General features: G+C 39.3%; 1 protein-coding gene across 6 annotated transcripts in view; it reads left to right on the top strand.

Moving 5' to 3' along the window:
* The window catches only part of LOC134675417 (trehalase-like), a 130,609-nt gene that overhangs the window by 73,401 nt on the left and 38,794 nt on the right, over positions 1 to 18,414 (top strand). For all 6 annotated transcript variants that reach the window (XM_063533658.1, XM_063533657.1, XM_063533659.1 and 3 more), the window contains exons 2-9: positions 4,104 to 4,370; positions 10,255 to 10,392; positions 11,394 to 11,506; positions 13,691 to 13,846; positions 14,314 to 14,479; positions 15,521 to 15,673; positions 16,498 to 16,575; positions 17,156 to 17,268. In XM_063533658.1, the coding sequence (XP_063389728.1) occupies positions 4,294 to 4,370; positions 10,255 to 10,392; positions 11,394 to 11,506; positions 13,691 to 13,846; positions 14,314 to 14,479; positions 15,521 to 15,673; positions 16,498 to 16,575; positions 17,156 to 17,268 (994 nt within the window). In that variant the 5' untranslated portion in view covers positions 4,104 to 4,293. The remainder of the gene's footprint in view (positions 1 to 4,103; positions 4,371 to 10,254; positions 10,393 to 11,393; positions 11,507 to 13,690; positions 13,847 to 14,313; positions 14,480 to 15,520; positions 15,674 to 16,497; positions 16,576 to 17,155; positions 17,269 to 18,414) is intronic.

Consider the following 18,414-nt stretch of genomic DNA (forward strand, 5'->3'; position numbering starts at 1 on the left):
TAATTCTAAAGCATATATCTTATTCTTCTAGCTTTTTAGCTTGCCTATTAACTTATAAATTTAGATATGTTGTTGTGGATTTATTAAACTTTAATTCAATATCGACAAAATAATAAGCTAATTGTAGTTTGACAAAGAAGCACGTTAAAAAAATTTCTAATAATTTTACATTATAAAGCGTCATACATATTATAAACAATGGAACTTAAACATTGCACTTTAATTCAATATTAAAAAATCATTACTAAAAATATATAAATACCTAATTTATATCTAACGCTCGTTCTAACTTTTCATCATATATAGCATATATGCTTAAAAATATGTCCTATATCAGATAAGTATCACTTTTTCAACTTTAGAATTATCAAAACTTTTCGTGCAAAAATCCGGTCCCACTATTGAGCTACATTAGAAATAAGGTAAACAATCTTGATGTGTCTTTTAATTGAAAAATACATTTTAAAAATAAGTTACGGCAAATATGTAACAAATATGAATCTAATACGATCATTTATATTCTTCTGCTTTCATAAGTAATAGTTACTGATTTTTAAAAAGCGTTTTTCAATTAAAAGACATGTGAAAATCGCTTACCTTCTTGCAAGTTCTTTCTAATGCTAAAAAAAACGAACTATAGTCACCATGCAATAATAAGCAGATATCACAACACTGTCACCGAGCGTGATCGGGCCACGCCACGTTATAAAGCAGATACACGTGAGTGTCCGACGTTGCCGCTCTTACACCATTGTTCGGTAACACGTGTTTCGAACAGGTTGCAAAACTTAAGAGGCGGCGATTTGTACTCTTCATAAGGGCTTAAAGAAATCCGCTAATCAGACTTTGGTGACAAAAACAGTTTAAACCCTATAAATTTTATGGTGTTTAAAAATCAAACTAGGAATTTATAATACATTAGTAATGCTTCCGACTTGCTGCCTCTCTGTACTCCCTGGGAATACTGGAAGAACTCCTGGGTACTAGACAGGTCCTTTATACGGGGTCCCTTTGTTTCCCATAAAGTTTTAAGTCATAATGTATTGTTTGTCATATTATCGTTAGTCATAAAACTGAAACCATTAACTTTTCAGGATTTTCGTAAAGATATTCTATAGATAGGATGGGTTAGGTTAGGTTTGTTTTGTGGCAATCCTGAAAAGTTACGCGTTTCTGAGAAAAACCAATTATGACTAACGAAAATTCGGACAAACAATACATTATGACTTAAAACTATTTGGGAAACAATAGAGACCCCCTTTATACATATATCTAGTGGACATATATGCGTTTTCGTGAAATTTCTCTCTGTATCTACTAACTTATGCGAAATTCTTATAAATTGTCGATCCCATAATCTTGTTCTTCAAATTTAGTTATATTTTTCCTGAAAATTTCTATTTATCCTGAAACTTTAATACATAACAACGTGCAAAAAGCAAAATTACAATCTACCACTCAGTTTGACCCAAATACACAAATTGGCAAAGGTACCAAAGCGCACAACTCTGTGTTTAAAACTCATAAATTCATTTATACACTGAAAGAAAAGTACAACAAAAATACACTTAGAATTACAAAAATAAACTTAATCCGGGGACAAGGAGAGTTAACTAATAGGAACAAATTGACTTTTGCAATTTCTATTAGTTCTTGCAATTTCTATTATCTGTTTGTTGAAATTATATTTGGGATTACTGAGCTGTTTGTAGAAATAAATAAACTTTACAGAAATAGTGAAACGTCCATAATTATTACTAAAACTTCATTTTTTCCCCCAGTACAGAACTGTTTTTTAATTCCTGGTGATGATTTTTCTCTCAGTGTAAAGTAAACAATTATAGCATTTGAGATGTTTGTACAGCTAGGTTACCGGCCAAACCCGATTTTAGACCAAATCAGTTTGACCTAGGCTGAACCAGTTCTGGCCGGTATTATTATAAAACATTAATTAACATTATGCATAATGCTGTTTTACACTCGTATAAATACATTAGAAGTGTTACAACAAAAAATCTATGCGATCATCGATTTTATTGGTTCGGTGCGCGATTTAAAATGTCACATTTTACGTTGTCAGAATTTATTGTTTTATATTTATTTAATAGTGTTGTAATAAATCTTAAACCATTTTTGTCTAGTGACATAATAACAAGTTATTGATAACCGCTTATTCAACCGTAGCGAGTTCTGAACTGCTTTTGTTTCAATCTGTTCTATTTGCGGCCGCCCTCTGGCAGTCCTTGAGTATTTCTGAAGCTCGGTCAATGACCATGAATTTGTATTAAAATATATACAAAAGAATAAGAAACCATGCATTTGTTGCCACACAACAATTAGATGCGAGTTACAAAGTATATAAATATAACATTAACTAGCCATTATTTTATATTCGGGGACAATCTTATTACACAGATCGATCTAGCCCCAAACTAAGCAGAGCTTGAACTGTGGGTACTAGGCGACGATAAACATACTTATATAGATAAATACATACTTATATACATATATAACATCCATAAGTTTGGAACAAATAAATGCTCTTACCAGGGTTCGAACCCGGAACCTGCTTCGTAAAATAGGGTCACTATTTACGCACTAGGTTAGGTTAGAAGGCCGTTGAATTGCTGGTTAGAGTCAGACCAAGAATAGTCTGCAGCGGATTTGATTGCAGCGAAAGTGTTATTTTAAACGTCAAACTTCTATGAAATTATGACGTATAAATGACACTTGCACTGCGTGGGCTATCAAATCCGATGCAGACTTTTTTTGGTCCGACTCTACCTAAGTACGTCGCTGTTATTACATGTCTTCTGTGACTTGTACCATATGCTTAATAATGTGTCCGTTGAGTCTCGCTGACAATTCGCCATTTTGAGCAATAGACGTGGCTGTACACTGTCTATTCTGGTCTATTTGTCGGTACACCATTTTCCATTGACATGAGGTCCAACCATGGTTATAGTCCGTATCTTTAGGGTATTTACATAAAAGTAAACAAACAATTTGTACATTTTCGGGTAGTTATAACATTTATTGGTTAACCAACTAAATACAAAAGCGCCTGGATCAGTCACTGAATTACCTGGATTATAACCGCGAACCGCTGGGTTATTATGGCATTCACCCCCCAAAAAAGGGGGAGGCCTATGTTCAGCAGTGGACGTCTTATGGCTGAGATGATGATGATAACCGCGAAAATCGAAGTTCGCAAATTGCGGGCATTTTTCTCTGTCACTCTAATTATGCCTTCATTGGAGTAAAAGAGAAAGATCCCCGCAATTTGCTAATTTCGGTTTTCGCGGTAGCCCCTCTGATAGCGTTATTCTTAATCACATCAACTTGATTACGAATTTGATCACGAGCTTATCAGATCAGAAATTAAACTATGGAAACGGATTATATCGCATATCGCATATAATATTTTAAAATACATCCCGACATTTAGAACCCTTCACGGTGTTGGCTGGTGGTGACTGAAGCGCACTGAGAAAAAACTTATATTTACTGCTGCCAAAATATGTGCAAAACCAACACACAAAAATAACGAAACAAATTTTAAGGCTTTTTGTTATTTAAAAAGAGTATTTTGGCTGTATTTATGAGGAAAATTAAAATCAATATTATTCACGAAACAATCAGTAGAAATTGTACGGCTCATATTAATTTTATTTTTACGTGACCCTATTTCCTATAGCAATACAATTTTTGACACAAATTATTTTCTTACTTTTATGCAAACATTTCTTTCAATGTAGATCCCATCAGAGAGAGAAGTTCAAGCCCTAATACACCTCCTTGCGGCATTCCCCTAATATTGTGCTAGGTACAGTTTTTTTTTAGCATTAGAAAGAATTTGCAAGAAGGTCAGCGATCTTGACATGTCTTTTAATTGAAAAACGCTTTTTAAAAATCACAAACTATTACTTATGAAAGCAGAAGAATATAAATGATCGTATTAGATTCATAATTCTTACATATTTGCCGTAACTTATTTTTAAAATGTGTTTTTCAATTAAAAGACACATCAAGATTGTTTACGTTATTTCTAATGCTAAAAAAAACGAACTATAAGTTGCTAACCGATGTTTTCTTCTTTTCAGACCCCCCAGACATGCACGCTTAGACCAACCAAAAATGACCAGCCCATTCAGAAGGAAATACACAACCAGCATATTCCTAAACACATAAACACTAGACATTACCAAAAACTCCAGTGAGATAGTGTAATAGTTCCTTTTGAGTGATATTAGTGATAGTGAAGTGCCATTAGTGAATAATTAATAAGTAAATATGAGTTTGTGGTGGTTGGTGGTCGTGCTGGCCGCGGCGAGTGCGGACAGGAGTGCTCTACCCCCGACTTGTGATAGGTGAGTTGTCTTCCTTTCTTTGATTGACTTGAAATTCTCTCAGTTTTAGGCTTTTCTTGAAACATTGGTTACATGGTTAAACGACTGCAGCATGTATGCAGACTATGCGGGTGTGTTTAAGCTACTCATTAGACTTATATTAATGAGATACCAATTGTTTCATCTATACAGACTGCGGACTCGTAACATACGTTATACAGGGACAGTATTTTGTACAGGTTCTATGTGATAAAATCTATAGTTGGGTTCTTCTTCTTGTGTCGATGGTTTTAGACTTTCAGACTGTGCGGGAACAAAAGTTAGCGACATTTATCGCTCTGTCCGTCGCATCACGGAGTTCCTGCTCAGAGCAGGCATGCGGGCATGCACGCTGGGCAAGATCGCATTAGTACTTACATTACATACTTAGGGAGGTTAATTCGCAAATGCTCCAGATCGCAGATGTTTGTGGCCCGAACCGAAGGTGAGGCTTTCCGAATTACCTACCGCCCGTAGTTTGTCTAAAGTTTTACGTCTTGCCTTGGCCAGGAAGTGAGATTTTCTTCTTGCGTAGCGGGAAGAAAATCCCACTTACGGGCCTCTATTAGGGTGACGTAAAATATTTTCCATTATTTGGTGAGTCGTCCCACATGGACATTGGCCGTCTGAACCGCTTAGAGCGCGCCACTTCAGCATGTTGTCCTTGCTGCGTTATAGTTGGGTTATGTAGGTATGTATACGGCTTGCCAGCGTGTTTTGGCCTATCTCACCAACCATTCATGCCCCTGCTGAATCAGATCTATTTATACCGAACCACGTGAAACGTGAGTCCGGTCGGAGTGGCGATCTGGCACTCATTGACCACTTGCAGCCATATCTGGGAATCAACCAATTAATTAAGCGCATTACGATCGATTATGTATTGATTTTTAATACCTAGGGTTGCTAATATAAGAAAAAAAATCATACCCTGACAAAAGTCCGGACATCACCCTAAAAATCCTGACACTTCCGGGGTCAAAATTATTCTCGTTGTCTTGTTTTTTGTCCCCAAAAATGTGACGGAGTGAAGCTATTTGTATGGGGTGAAATTTAGTAATTTTTCTCAAGAGAATTATTTATTTAATTATTTCATCTATAGCTAGAAAGACATGCACTAGCACTCCACTTTTTTATTTATTAATGAGGGCGATAGAGGTGTGGGCAGATAATTTTAGACACCTCATCTATACTTCTGCTGCTGACTGTACTTGTTAGAAGCCGGAAACGTCCCGACCTTGTCGACTCATGCGCAGATTGTAGTGAATGAGTTTTCAGCGGCGATTAAATACAATGCGTATAGATTCCATTCAGCAGTGTTGCCAACTTGGCATAAATGATGCCAGATCTGGCATATTTTCACTCGCTTTGGCACCAAAATTTTCCATTTAGCATCTGGCATATTTTTTAGCATAATTTAGTCTAAGTCAAGTTTGCACCAACTTGGCAGCAACAATATGCGCCATCGCCTTATGTTGTTCATATTTTCATATGAATTTTGACTTATGTGTACGGATGGACGTCAACGGACTATATCAAGTTGGTCAAGCAGATCTTGTCAGTAGAAAAAGGCGGTAAATTTGAAAAAAGTATGTGTTTTACGTCTAATTTCAAGTGATATTTTAGCATTTTTTTAGCATAGGTGTTTCAAAAATCTTTGGCATAATTTTGGCATAATCTAGACATTAGTCTAGCATTTTTTCAAGATCCGAGTTGGCAACACTGCCATTCAGTACAAGTTCCACCTATAGTAATTGTATTAGTGGGTACTGACCAACTAACTTAGGACCTACTTTTTAGGGTTCCGTACCCAAAGGGTAAAAACGGGACCCTATTACTAAGACTCCGCTGTCCGTCCGTGTGTCCGTTTGTCTGTCTCATGAACCGTGATTCCGTGATAGACAGTTGAAATTTTCACAGCTATAACAACAGTATTTAATACTAAACGGGCTAACGCAAAAATGTAGCAATCAAGCCAGCAAGCACTTAAAATTCTCAAAATGCAGCTTTTTGACAATAACCTCCGTAATTAGACTTAAGTACTATCAATATCAATATATCACTCATAAAAACCATCAGATCAGATCATCACATCGCTCTGATCGCTCATGTGAGATTCAAGTGTGTATCAAATGGGATTCACGTGTGGTTCACGTGCCATGCGCGTGCGCCGGTCACTGACATGCACAAAAACAGCGCCAATAAACGGTGTCGTCGGTCAAAAGACAGGCCCGTCTCTACGAACCTTGGGGGATATAACCAAACGGAGACGCCTTGTCTGTACAAAACAGTCTGCCGATTTTTGCGGGGGAGGGGCACGTCAAATGTATACGTAACGTAAAAATAGTCATGTCAAAAAACGTCAGTCCTACAATGTGTATGACCATTGGCCGCCTATTCTCGACACCTGTTAATGGCTACTCCGTTTGGGTATAACCTCTAAGTTACGAACGGATAGGTAACAGTGAAAAAACCTTGGATAGGCCTGGCCGCGTAGCCACGATGCCAATCGTTTACGCTCCGTAGCGATCGAAACGCAACTGTCACTGTCACACTAATATGGAAGAGTGATAGAGAGACATAATGCTTCTCGTTGTCGAAGCGATAGCGATTGTAACCTTGGCTAGGCCGGCTGGCGAGAACACATCGTATGGCAATAAGGCAATGTCACTTAGTAAATTCATAGCTGTTGTTTTTAGGGTTCCGTACCCAAAGGGTAAAACGGGACCCTATTACTAAGACTTCGCTGTCCGTCCGTCAGTCCGTCTGTCTGTCACCAGGCTGTATCTCACGAACCGTGATAGCTAGACAGTTGAAATTTTTACAAATGATGTATTTCTGTTGCCGCTATAACAACAAATACTAAAAACAGAATAAAATAAAGATTTAAGTGGGGCTCCCATACAGCAAACGTGATTTTTGACCAAAGTTAAGCAACGTCGGGCGTGGTCAGTACTTGGATGGGTGACCGTTTTCTTTTTGCATTTTTTCCGTTTTTTTTAGCTTTATGGTACGGAACCCTTCGTGCGCGAGTCCGACTCGCACTTGCCCGGTTTTAATTATTTTTGGAAGGAGGTTTTTTGCCTTGAACGCATTTCTCAATGATATCAGAGATCAAATTGTTCTGAATTTTACTAAATAAAAAACCTATATGAAATACGGATATGGACCGAAATAGAGCGTCGACTGAAAAAGTTCGACCTTCGAACCTTCAATAAAAGAGCGATACTTCCGTCTTAAATGCTGGCAACGTACTTGCAGCCCCTCTGGTGTTGCAGGGAGACGGTAATCGCTTACCAATAGGCGATTTGTCTGCTCTGCCTCCAAAATCATAAATAAATCCGAGTCGGACTCACCCACCGAGGGTTCCGTACTTTTTAGTATTTGTTGTTATAGCAGCAACAGAAATACATCATCTGTGAAAATTTCAACGGTCTAGCTATCATGGTTCATGAGATACAGCCTGGTGACAGACAGACGGACAGTGGAGTCTAGTAATAGTCCCTTACCCTTTGGGTACGGAACCCCAAAAAACCAAAAGATACTTGAAGAAAATGTCATAGGATAGGGACCATCGTTCGACGCGCGAGGTAGGTAAAGGCTCCTCTACACGATGGGCCAGCGCCGGCCACTCCAAGTGACGCAGCCATGCGGTAGAATGAGATAGCAACATCACTTGCTCCCTCTAACGCATAAATGCGTCCCTTGGAGTGGCTGGCGTTGGCCCATCGTGTAGACGAGCCATAAGGTATAGTAACGCGACACGGTAACCGACTCAAGCCATTTTCCTTTATCACGCCGTAAGCCGGCCAGTTCAAACCGGTGCAGGTGTTTAATAGTTTACCCTCACCTGCGCGCTAATCTACGCCCTAACCGCCAGCTAATAAGAACTTATACCGCGTGCAGCGTGTACTCGATAATACGGACAATGTCAAGAGCGCGGAATTATGAGTAACATGACAATTCGCACAGCGTTAAGGGTGACGTTTTGTAAACCTTATTTGCAACTACATAAGGTCTATCAAGAGTCAGTTCAGGGTGTTGCTACCTAGTACGGAGTTTGAAAGAAGAATGCTTTTTAGTAGGAATGCCGGGTGAGTTACTTCCTTTTGCGTTTGGGTAGAACGTGTGTGTAGGAAGTTTCCTGTTCAATAAAGTAGAGTAGCGGATTGTCAATCGATATGCACAGCTGTCAATAACCTTTAATAGCCTATTGCAAATTTCTGAAAGTTCAGATTCGACAGTTTACGATAAAATAAGCATGTAGTATTTATGTAGAAATTGTAGAAGTATGCACAAACAAAATAGTTTTGTCCTGTCGAGACATATTTCCTGGTTTGATTAGAAATTAGAAATATGTACCTATGAAATGAATCGTGGCTAATTAATAAAGATTCGCAATACCTTACCTACCTTACCTTTACCTTTTTAGGGTTCCGTACCCAAAGGGTAAAACGGGACTCTATTACTAAGACTTCGCTGTCCGTCCGTCCGTCCATCCGTCCGTCTGTCTGTCACCAGGCTGTATCTCACGAACCATGATAGCTAGACAGTTGAAATTTTCACAGATGATGTATTTCTGTGGCCGCTATAACAACAAATACATACAGCAAGCGTGATTTTTGACCAAAGTTAAGCAACGTCGGGCGTGGTCAGTACTTGGATGGGTGACCGTTTTCTTTTTGCATTTTTTTCCGTTTTTTTTTGCTTTATGGTACGCGACGGAACCCTTCGTGCGCGAGTCCGACTCGCACTTGCCCGGTTTTTTTTTTGATTACCTTTTAGGTAGGTATTCAAAAAGGAAAACTAATCTATGATTTAATCGTAGCTTTACGCATGGAGTACTTAGTATATGTTATACGCACGTACCTACACCGTATTTGACAACATGACACACACAGCTGTTTAAATTACATTTTACAAAACATAACACCTTGACTGACAACAAAGGAAAAATATACATATATATATTATTTTCTCTTATTTTTCCTTTTTAATTACGGAACCCTAAAAATGGCAATTGAAACATCGGCCATTGAATTATTTGTATAGGTTTTGTGAAGTCAGTTACGCTCCGCCGTGTAGTTGAAATGTGACGTTATTTATGAAAAGGGACCTTATTGTCGATGGCGCTGACGCTTATTAACGATACTCCGATAGAAATACAATGCCGCGCGACCCTGTGCGGCGTAAGCGCCATCGACAATAAGGTCCCTTTTCATAGATAATGCCCCAAATGATCTGTGATTTTATACTTTTTATAGAGTAACCGCTTAAATGAGTCCCCCTTGTCATTATTGCAGTTTTGAATTTGGAACCTTCTTATTCCATTTTGATAGAAAATTCCATTTGGATCAAATCCTTTATAAAGGCCTAAGGGACTCAGGAGGATAAATAGTAGATTGTTAACCAAGGGTGGAAAGTGAACCATTTCACCCGAGATATTTTGGCGCTCGAACGAAGAGAGAGCGCCGATAGTTCGAGGGTGAGATGGTTACTTTTACCCGAGTTAAACACTCTACTTTTCATTTCGACTATGAGGAAAGTTAAACACGAGAAATGTAGGTTTATTATTGGTAAGTATAATTCTTTAGAACAAATTATGAACAGATTTATTAGTAAACCACATAACTTTAAGTCACTCGAATCACTTGAAAATGTAAACGGCGCCAATTTCAGCCATGCGGAAGCTGATATGAGAGCTTATAATATGGCATATATTGCTGTTAGCCGTTGCTCGAAGTAAACATTTAAAAAAAAAATACTTTCCACCCTAGGGTGGGAAATGCAATTTTCCACCCGGTTATCTGCCTATGAAAGGTAAACTTTCCGAACAGGAGAGATGAAAAACATATTTCTTTTCCAGTTTAATATACTGCCATGGGCCGCTGCTGGACACGGTGCAGATGGCCGGCCTCTACAACGACTCCAAGACCTTCGTGGACATGAAGATCAAGGTCTCCGCCAACATCACCATGGAACACTTCCAGGAGATGATGAACAAGTGAGCATCATTATTTTATCAACAAAATCGTCAATTTTTCGAGCCTTTCCGGCCTTCTCTAACTTGCGTCAGCTGGGCTTTTTTATACATGTATATAATATATAGTTCTCATAGTTTTCGATGACGGCGACCCTAAATAAATATCATGGACGTTGTCTGGCGTGAGCTCTTATGTGGCTGGCCAGGCCGAACTTGGTCTTAAATATTCTATTGGGGGTCATCCATTAATTACGTCACACGTTTAGGGGGAGGGAGGGGGTCAAGAAAATGTGACATATTGTGACATGGGGGAGGGGGGAGACACAAACTTTGTGACGTCACTTTAACTTCATCAGTAACCGAAAATTTATTTAAATTATTTAGGTCGCTGTACATTTAAATAAGTTTTTAAAACGAAAATAGTTTTTAATCGTTTAATTTTCTTTCCTAAGCAGTTTTGGGTTATAAAATTACTAATATTTATATCGTCAAACATATTTTGACAAAATATTAATAATACTTAGGTACTTACTTAATTCGATTTGGCGATTTCGTAGAAAAAATGTGACGTCACACTTGGGGGGGAGGGGTTTGCCAAATGTGACCAAGTGTAACAAGGGGGGGGGGGAGGGGTCAAAAAACCTAGAAATTGGTGTGACGTAATTAATGGATGACCCCTTGCACGTGTGACAATAAAGTTGGCCAGCTTGGTTGAGCGTGTACACGTAGGAGGGCTTCTCTCTTTCCGTAATTGGCGTTTTGTGTCTAAGTTTGTGAGGCGCTTATCCTCGAACATACTTGCTATAATTATATGCTTTTTTATACGACGCAAGGCAGATAACTTTTTTTTAAAGTTGTGTACGTTAATTATCAATAGTCGGTATATAGAGCCTGATAAAAAATGCACGTTTACTTCTGTGGATTTTTTTCTAATACTATTATATACTAAGTATAGTTGCAGTTTACCCTTTATATTAAGTACAGACGCAATAAAATTCCAACTAACGGTTGTATTCTTCCAGGACAGGTTCGCGGCCGACAAAAGCGGATATCATGGAGTTTGTTATCCAGAACTTTGATCCTGAGGGCTCGGAGTTCGAGAAGTGGATCCCGCCGGACTGGCATGATGACCCTGGTAAGGATGCTTTGGTATTTGTGACGATATCTATGAAAAGGAACCTTATTGTCGCTCTTACGCCATTATTAACGATGCTCCGATATAAATACAATGCCTCGCGACGCTGAGCGGCGTAAGCGTCATCGACAATAAGGTCCCTTTTCATAGATAATGCCCCATTTGATGATCATTTGAAAAAGTGACCAAACCCACCGGTATTTGAAAAAGTGACTAAGTCCACCGGTGGCCGAGGCCGGAATCAAACCGGCGTCGTTAGAAGCGGTATCATGTCGCATTTTTACCACCTGTCATGCCATGCGTCACTTTCGCACTTACATATTTGTTGGAACGTGACAGGCATGGTGACAAATGATAAAGAGCCGACCATCTTAGCCCTACAGCTTATTATTCGTAGAAATATTGACACCTCAAAAGTTACTCCATCAAAGGCAGAGGACCGCCAAACATGGAAATTGCTCCACCGACAAGAGTCATACTCTTAAATATATGTGACGTTATCTATGAAAAGGGACCTTATTGTCGATGGCGCTTACGCCATTATTAACGAAATATTGCGATAGAAATACAATGCTGTGCGACGTAAGCGCCATCGACAATAAGGTCCCTTTTCATAGATAATGCCCCATATGATGTTGATGATGATAAAAGTTACATTTCCACAATTAAAACCATCGGCATTCACAAACTACCTTTAGCAATGAAACTAGCTTTTATGATATAGGAGGCAGACAAGCAGACGAACCGCTTGATGGTAAGCGAACCGTCTCCCACTGTGTGGTGTACAATCGCACATAGGTATACCTACGTGCAATATTTCATTTTATTATAGTCCTGTATCGGGTAATGAGCAATAATGAGGACGTTCACATTAGGTTTATAGTTCATAGACTGTTGTATATAGTGTTTATCGAAGCGAATATGATAGTTAATTAATTATTTTCTCTCATTGAACTATTATTACTACGTACCTATAGAACCGGCACAGAGAACCGGTATTTGGCGCCATGAGTTGTTGTCCACCAACAACAAATTATTTATTTATTTAGAAATTTAAATCAGGCAACAAGGGAGCGTTCAAGTATTACGTAACGCAATTTTTGAACATTTTTGAAGCGGAGCTTGAATCTCGCGACCTAAATGCGTAAGTACCATGTAATTCACGGCGCTTATGACCTGAGCCCTTACCATGATGTCCTTATTGCTTCCGTTAAGGACCTAAACTGAATAGCTAAAGGGCGGAGCTATATAAGTCGCATAACTCCGTCCCTTAGCAATTCAGTTTGGGCCCTAAACAGAATTGCAAAATGGACATCATGGTAAGGCCCTTGGTTGCGTGGTTCACGCCCCGCTCCCCTCTCATCATCATCATTAACTTAAGAGTTCCTCTCTTGTCGGTATATGGAGTATCTTCCAGCTTTCCCTATCTTACGCCAGCTCTTTAACTGTTTGATACGACACGACCCCTACTTTCTCTTCCCCGCTTGCGAACTATCCGCCCCTCCAGGATAGTTTTAAAGAAGTGGTCGTGTCGTATCAAGTGTCCAATCATTTATCATTGCATTGTTTGGTATGGCTTCTCTACATATGTGAAGTAATAATAACTCTGTTTTCTCTTTTCTTTTATTAGCCTCTTATCGTCGTCAAAGAAAAAACAGTTTTATATTTAGATCTCGGTTATAATTATGAGAATTACAACTGTTTGAATTTTACGATTCATGATGATAGGTATGACTTTGCATTAAGTTCACACTAGGTAAGACCTATATTATTAACTAACGTTTAGGGTTTCGAGTAGTTGGAATCAAATGAGGAAATAATGTGTGCTATATTAAAATTACCAACTTTTCGGATATCAGCAGAGCAGCTATTCGGATAGCGAGGAGCGATGAACTGGTATAATTATTTTAGTGGTGAATTTTTCTCTTGGAAAAATTCCTCGCTAGCAGTGACAATTAGCGATCAATGACAAATACATATCTTCTTCTTCTTCCTCGCGTTAGCCCGGCATTTTGCCACGGCTCATGACAAATACATATATTACATTAATATTTAGAGAAACGCTGAAAAGAAATGCATCGTATTATAACTCGTATCTTTTTTTAAATTATTATCTTAAAAAGTGTAGAGAAGTTTAAAGAATTCTGCATAACAGACAAATCCATGTATCTTAATATCTTTTAGCATTCCTGAAGCTGATCAAAGACCCTCAACTCATGGAGTGGGGGAGAGAGCTGCATCAGCTCTGGCTGCAGCTGGGCCGGAAGATGAAGCAGGACGTCAAGGAGAACCAGGACCTGTACTCCATCATCTACGTGGACCACCCTGTGATAGTGCCTGGTAAGTGAAGATCTTCAACTCAAACTTATTTTGCGTGATTTCTGTATAAATCAAAGTTTTACTATCAATTTAGCGCAAATAAACATTCTAAAGTAGATAGATGCGCACATATTTTTGTAGTAATAGTGTGTAATTACTTAATATAACGCAATTGTTTTTTGTATGGAAAGCGAACCACCTTAACCGTTTCCAGCAGATTTATCTCCACTTCTCTAAGAGACGAACATCACAAAACTTTATGTACAATTTTGGCTATGTAACCCCATAAACAGCCTATTTAGATTATTCGGCGAGCGTGTATGAGGAATGTTATGAATGTGAAGGAAGCGAAAGATGTATGTCAGGATCGTAGCAAGTGGAAATCCGTGGTCTCTGCCTACCCCTCCGGGAAATAGGCGTGAATATATATATGTATGTATGTATGTTAGATTATTAGGGTTAATATTAATTTATTAACATGTTTCCAGGCGGCAGGTTCCGCGAGTTCTACTACTGGGATTCCTACTGGATCATCAAGGGTCTGCTGCTGTCAGAAATGAGATCCACGGCCAGAGGAATGATCTCCAACTTCCTGGACATCGTGGACAGAATCGGGTTCATTCCTAATGGCGGCAGAATATATTATGTTATGAGGTAAGTCTCACTTCCACTTTTGAAATACATATCTGTGCCTCATGGTGCATGAGATGAGAACCACGACAGTAAGAACAGCCTCCAACTTTGTTGAATAATTTTACAGTTTAGACTCACTTGTTTTAAAGTCAATCGCGCGGCATGTTTCGGAGAGCCTAGGTCTCCTTTCTCAAGCACAAACAGTGCGATTGTCGCCCGAGTGATTTAAAACAAGTGAGTCTAAACTAAACCGTAAAATTATTCAATATTAGTATGTCTCACAACAGTCTCCAACTTCACTACACCTTATGAGATAAAGTCCCCCGTCGTGACTGTCTGTCTGTATGTTCGCGATAAACTCAAAAACTACGGATCGGATTTTCATGCGGTTTTCACCTATCAATAGAGTGGTTCTTGAGGAAGGTTTATTATGTGTATAATGAAAGATATATGTATAATTTAGCCCGCGCTAAGCCGGAGCGGGTCGCTAGTTCTAGATAGATGTACTTGTTAAGGTTGACGAAATATAAAGTGAGCCGATCTCTCGTCAACTTTACTTAGAAGGAATGTTTCTTTTCTGAAAATGAATCTTCTCATTTTTAGGGTTCCGTACCCAAAGGGTAAAACGGGACCCTATTACTAAGACTCCGCTGTCCGTCCGTCCGTCCGTCTGTCACCAGGCTGTATCTCACGAACCGTGATAGCTAGACAGTTGAAATTTTCACAGATGATGTATTTCTGTTGCCGCTATAACAACAAATACTATAAAGTACGGAACCCTCGGTGGGCTAGTCCGACTCGCACTTGGTTTTTCATTTTTAACAAGCAGAAACGTCTGCGAACGATGCTATTAAGCTTAGAATTTTAAAAGTGGAAAAATTACTGTCTTGGTTGTGACTTGCACTCCCGGCCTCTGGATCGATACTCCAGCGCTCAGCCATCTGAGCCACCAAGACCTCATCCATAGCCAGCAAACCTTTCCACCATATTAGGGGTGGGTGGGTATTATGAATCTTCTTACTGCAACCTTACTGTTACAGTTGAACTGCTTGATTGTTGTAGATCTCAACCGCCCCTCCTGATCCCGATGGTGCAGCTGGTGATGCAGGACTCGTACGACGAGGAGTTCCTCCGGCAGCACATCCACACCATGGACAAGGAGTTCGACTTCTGGATGTCCAACCACACTGTCGAGGTCGAGCACAAAAACCACAAGTGAGCATTTTATGATCGAAAATATATTTGAAGGTTTTTTTTTTAAAGCCCCACGGTAAGCTCAAGAAGGCTTGTGTTGTGGGTACTCAGACAACGATATATATAATATATAAATACATAGAAAACAACCATGACTCAGGAACAAATATCTGTATCATAATACAAATAAATGCCCTTCCAGGATTCGAACCCGGGACCATCGGCTTCATAGGCAGGGTCACTACCCACTAGGCCAGACCGGTCGTCATGTTTACAAAAACAACATAACTGTTTAGAGCGGTTGCATTTTTTTAAGAACATTGTTAATCGTTTCAGGTGTCAATCAGTGTAGTCAGTTATGTTGTTTTTGTAAACATCCCTTCATTTGTAAAAAACATAAAAATACATGAACGTTACGGCAGATTTTGACGAATAAACGTCTCGATAAACTGACCTGTTTGACTTCTCCTGCAGCAGCAGTAAGGTGTAGCACACACTATAGCCGCAAGTCAAAATCGCTGTTGCTGCTCCAATTTTTGACATTTGAATCAAGAATCAAGGATATTATTCGTGATAAACTTAAAACTAAGATTACATACAAGAGTATAACTAAGAAACTACAAATATTAATAAAATTGGTAAGCGTTAAAGTTTACCACGAAATGGGCTCGCCTCAGCATAATACTGACCCGAAGGTCAGCGCTGATCTTCCGGCGAGACCATTTGTGGGCCACGAACGCAGCCGTACGTATTTGCAGCTATTTTTGACGATTTTTGATCCCGAATTGAACCGATTTGGTGATTTTAAGACAATGCCACTGACTATTTGTTTTATTTTGTTTCAGGTATAAGTTATTACGGTATAATGATATGTCGCAAGGACCGAGGCCGGAGAGCTATAAGGAAGACATCGATGTCGCCAGGTATATTATAATTCTTTATTTATTTTCATTTACGGGTCAAACAATATCAATATAGAGTTGGACCAAGAAAAGTCTGCAACGATTTTGATAGCATACGCAGTGCAAGTGTTATTTATACGTCATAATTTCTTAGAGATTTGACTTTTCTTGGTCTCTCTCTACCTACCACAATATAATCATTTTCAAAATTTACATTAAACTTCTAATTTTGGAGCAAAGTAGGCACATTTTACGGTACTACTGCTGACTACGGCCGGCCCCGTACTACTAGTCAAATCAGTTACTTTTTTAGAACTGTCAAATTTGCTAATATGGAATTGACGATCATAATGTAAATTCATATAGATTAGCGTAAGTATAATTTATACTGTAATTTATCATTATGAAATAAATAAACTAAAAACTAACTAAACTAACTATATGAAACATTACATCGTGACGTCACGGTCAACTCACCTACTTTTTATATTTCTATCAGATTTATTAAATAGAACTTGTGTTTAAAAATAACTCCTATCTGTGTTTTTCTAACAATTATCTGGTGTTTTATTTCATGCATGGTGTAAAATAAATATTCCAGAAACCTGGATAGTCTGGACAAGAAGGAGGAGTTGTACGCGGAGCTAAAGGCGGCTGCTGAGTCTGGCTGGGACTTCTCATCTCGGTGGTTCATCCTCAACGGAACCAATAAAGGTAGAGATTTCACCTTTTTACAAGCTTTTATTTTACCCTTTGACCCGCCAACTGAGGCTCTCGACCAATCCTTACCAGCTTTCGAGCATTTCGGACAAAATTCACGATGATGCGCCGCGCACGATAGGCGTAGCGTTCAAAGGGTTAACTTGCCCTGTTAGTATGTATGTATGTACAGTCGCTATCAGATATATCGGAGCGGTCAAGCCGCTCACAAATATCTGAACACGCCTCTATTGTCAATGCGTTAAAGTGCTTGTTCAGATATTGTGAACACCTTGGCCGCTCATATATATCTGATGGCGACTATATTTTGTTATTGTGGGTCTTCTTGGAAACTAAATTTGACCAACTTCCCGATTTCCGATTGAGCTGAAATTTTGCATACATATGTAAATCGGATGACAGTGCAATATTATGATAACATGGAGCTGGTCTGATGATGGAGACACGAGGCCATGGAAACTCTGTGACAACGCAAATTTTGACGTTTTTAAGTACCAAATCTTGACATCCGCATCCGCAGATGTGAGGCTTTAAATAACCGCATCCGCATCCGCGGATGTCAAAAAATGTGCATCCTCAACATCCCTGGTTCATTAGGAGTTAGGTTAGTCTTTTGTGAGTTTACGTTTTTACAAACGCACACGAAAAATAAATATAATCAGTTGGTCAAAGATTATGTCTCAAATAAAAGTAAATGGCTTAATTTAGACCCAGCGTATCTCGCTCGTTGCGATCCGAGCATCGACCTCGGACCGGACAGGTTGCCGTGCTGTGTGCCGGAGGCGTTACTGGCGTCGGATCCGTATCCGGCGATACGGATGGGACCGTGTCTCGGTTTCGGTACGCGCATGTGGAGTGAATCGATTGCGACTACCTCTAGGAATCCTCTAGACGGAGTTTAGAGCAATTATTTTATGAAACCGATGCTGCCAAAAATACGGGGGTGCGGGGACGAGGTGAGCGAGGTCTCGTGCCGTGAGTCACACAAAGACACTTTTGACTCGAAAATGAAGTAAAACTACCGTATTTGTGGCAGAGGGGGTAGAGCTACTATGCTCAGTCTGGAGGAAGTCTTGTCTGTGGCGACTACTAAACCATTTGAACGTGGAATAGAATCATTAGTTATCCTGTCATGTTAAT

The sequence above is a fragment of the Cydia fagiglandana genome, chromosome 22, assembly GCF_963556715.1.
Source record: "Cydia fagiglandana chromosome 22, ilCydFagi1.1, whole genome shotgun sequence".
Taxonomy (NCBI): Eukaryota; Metazoa; Arthropoda; class Insecta; order Lepidoptera; family Tortricidae; genus Cydia; species Cydia fagiglandana.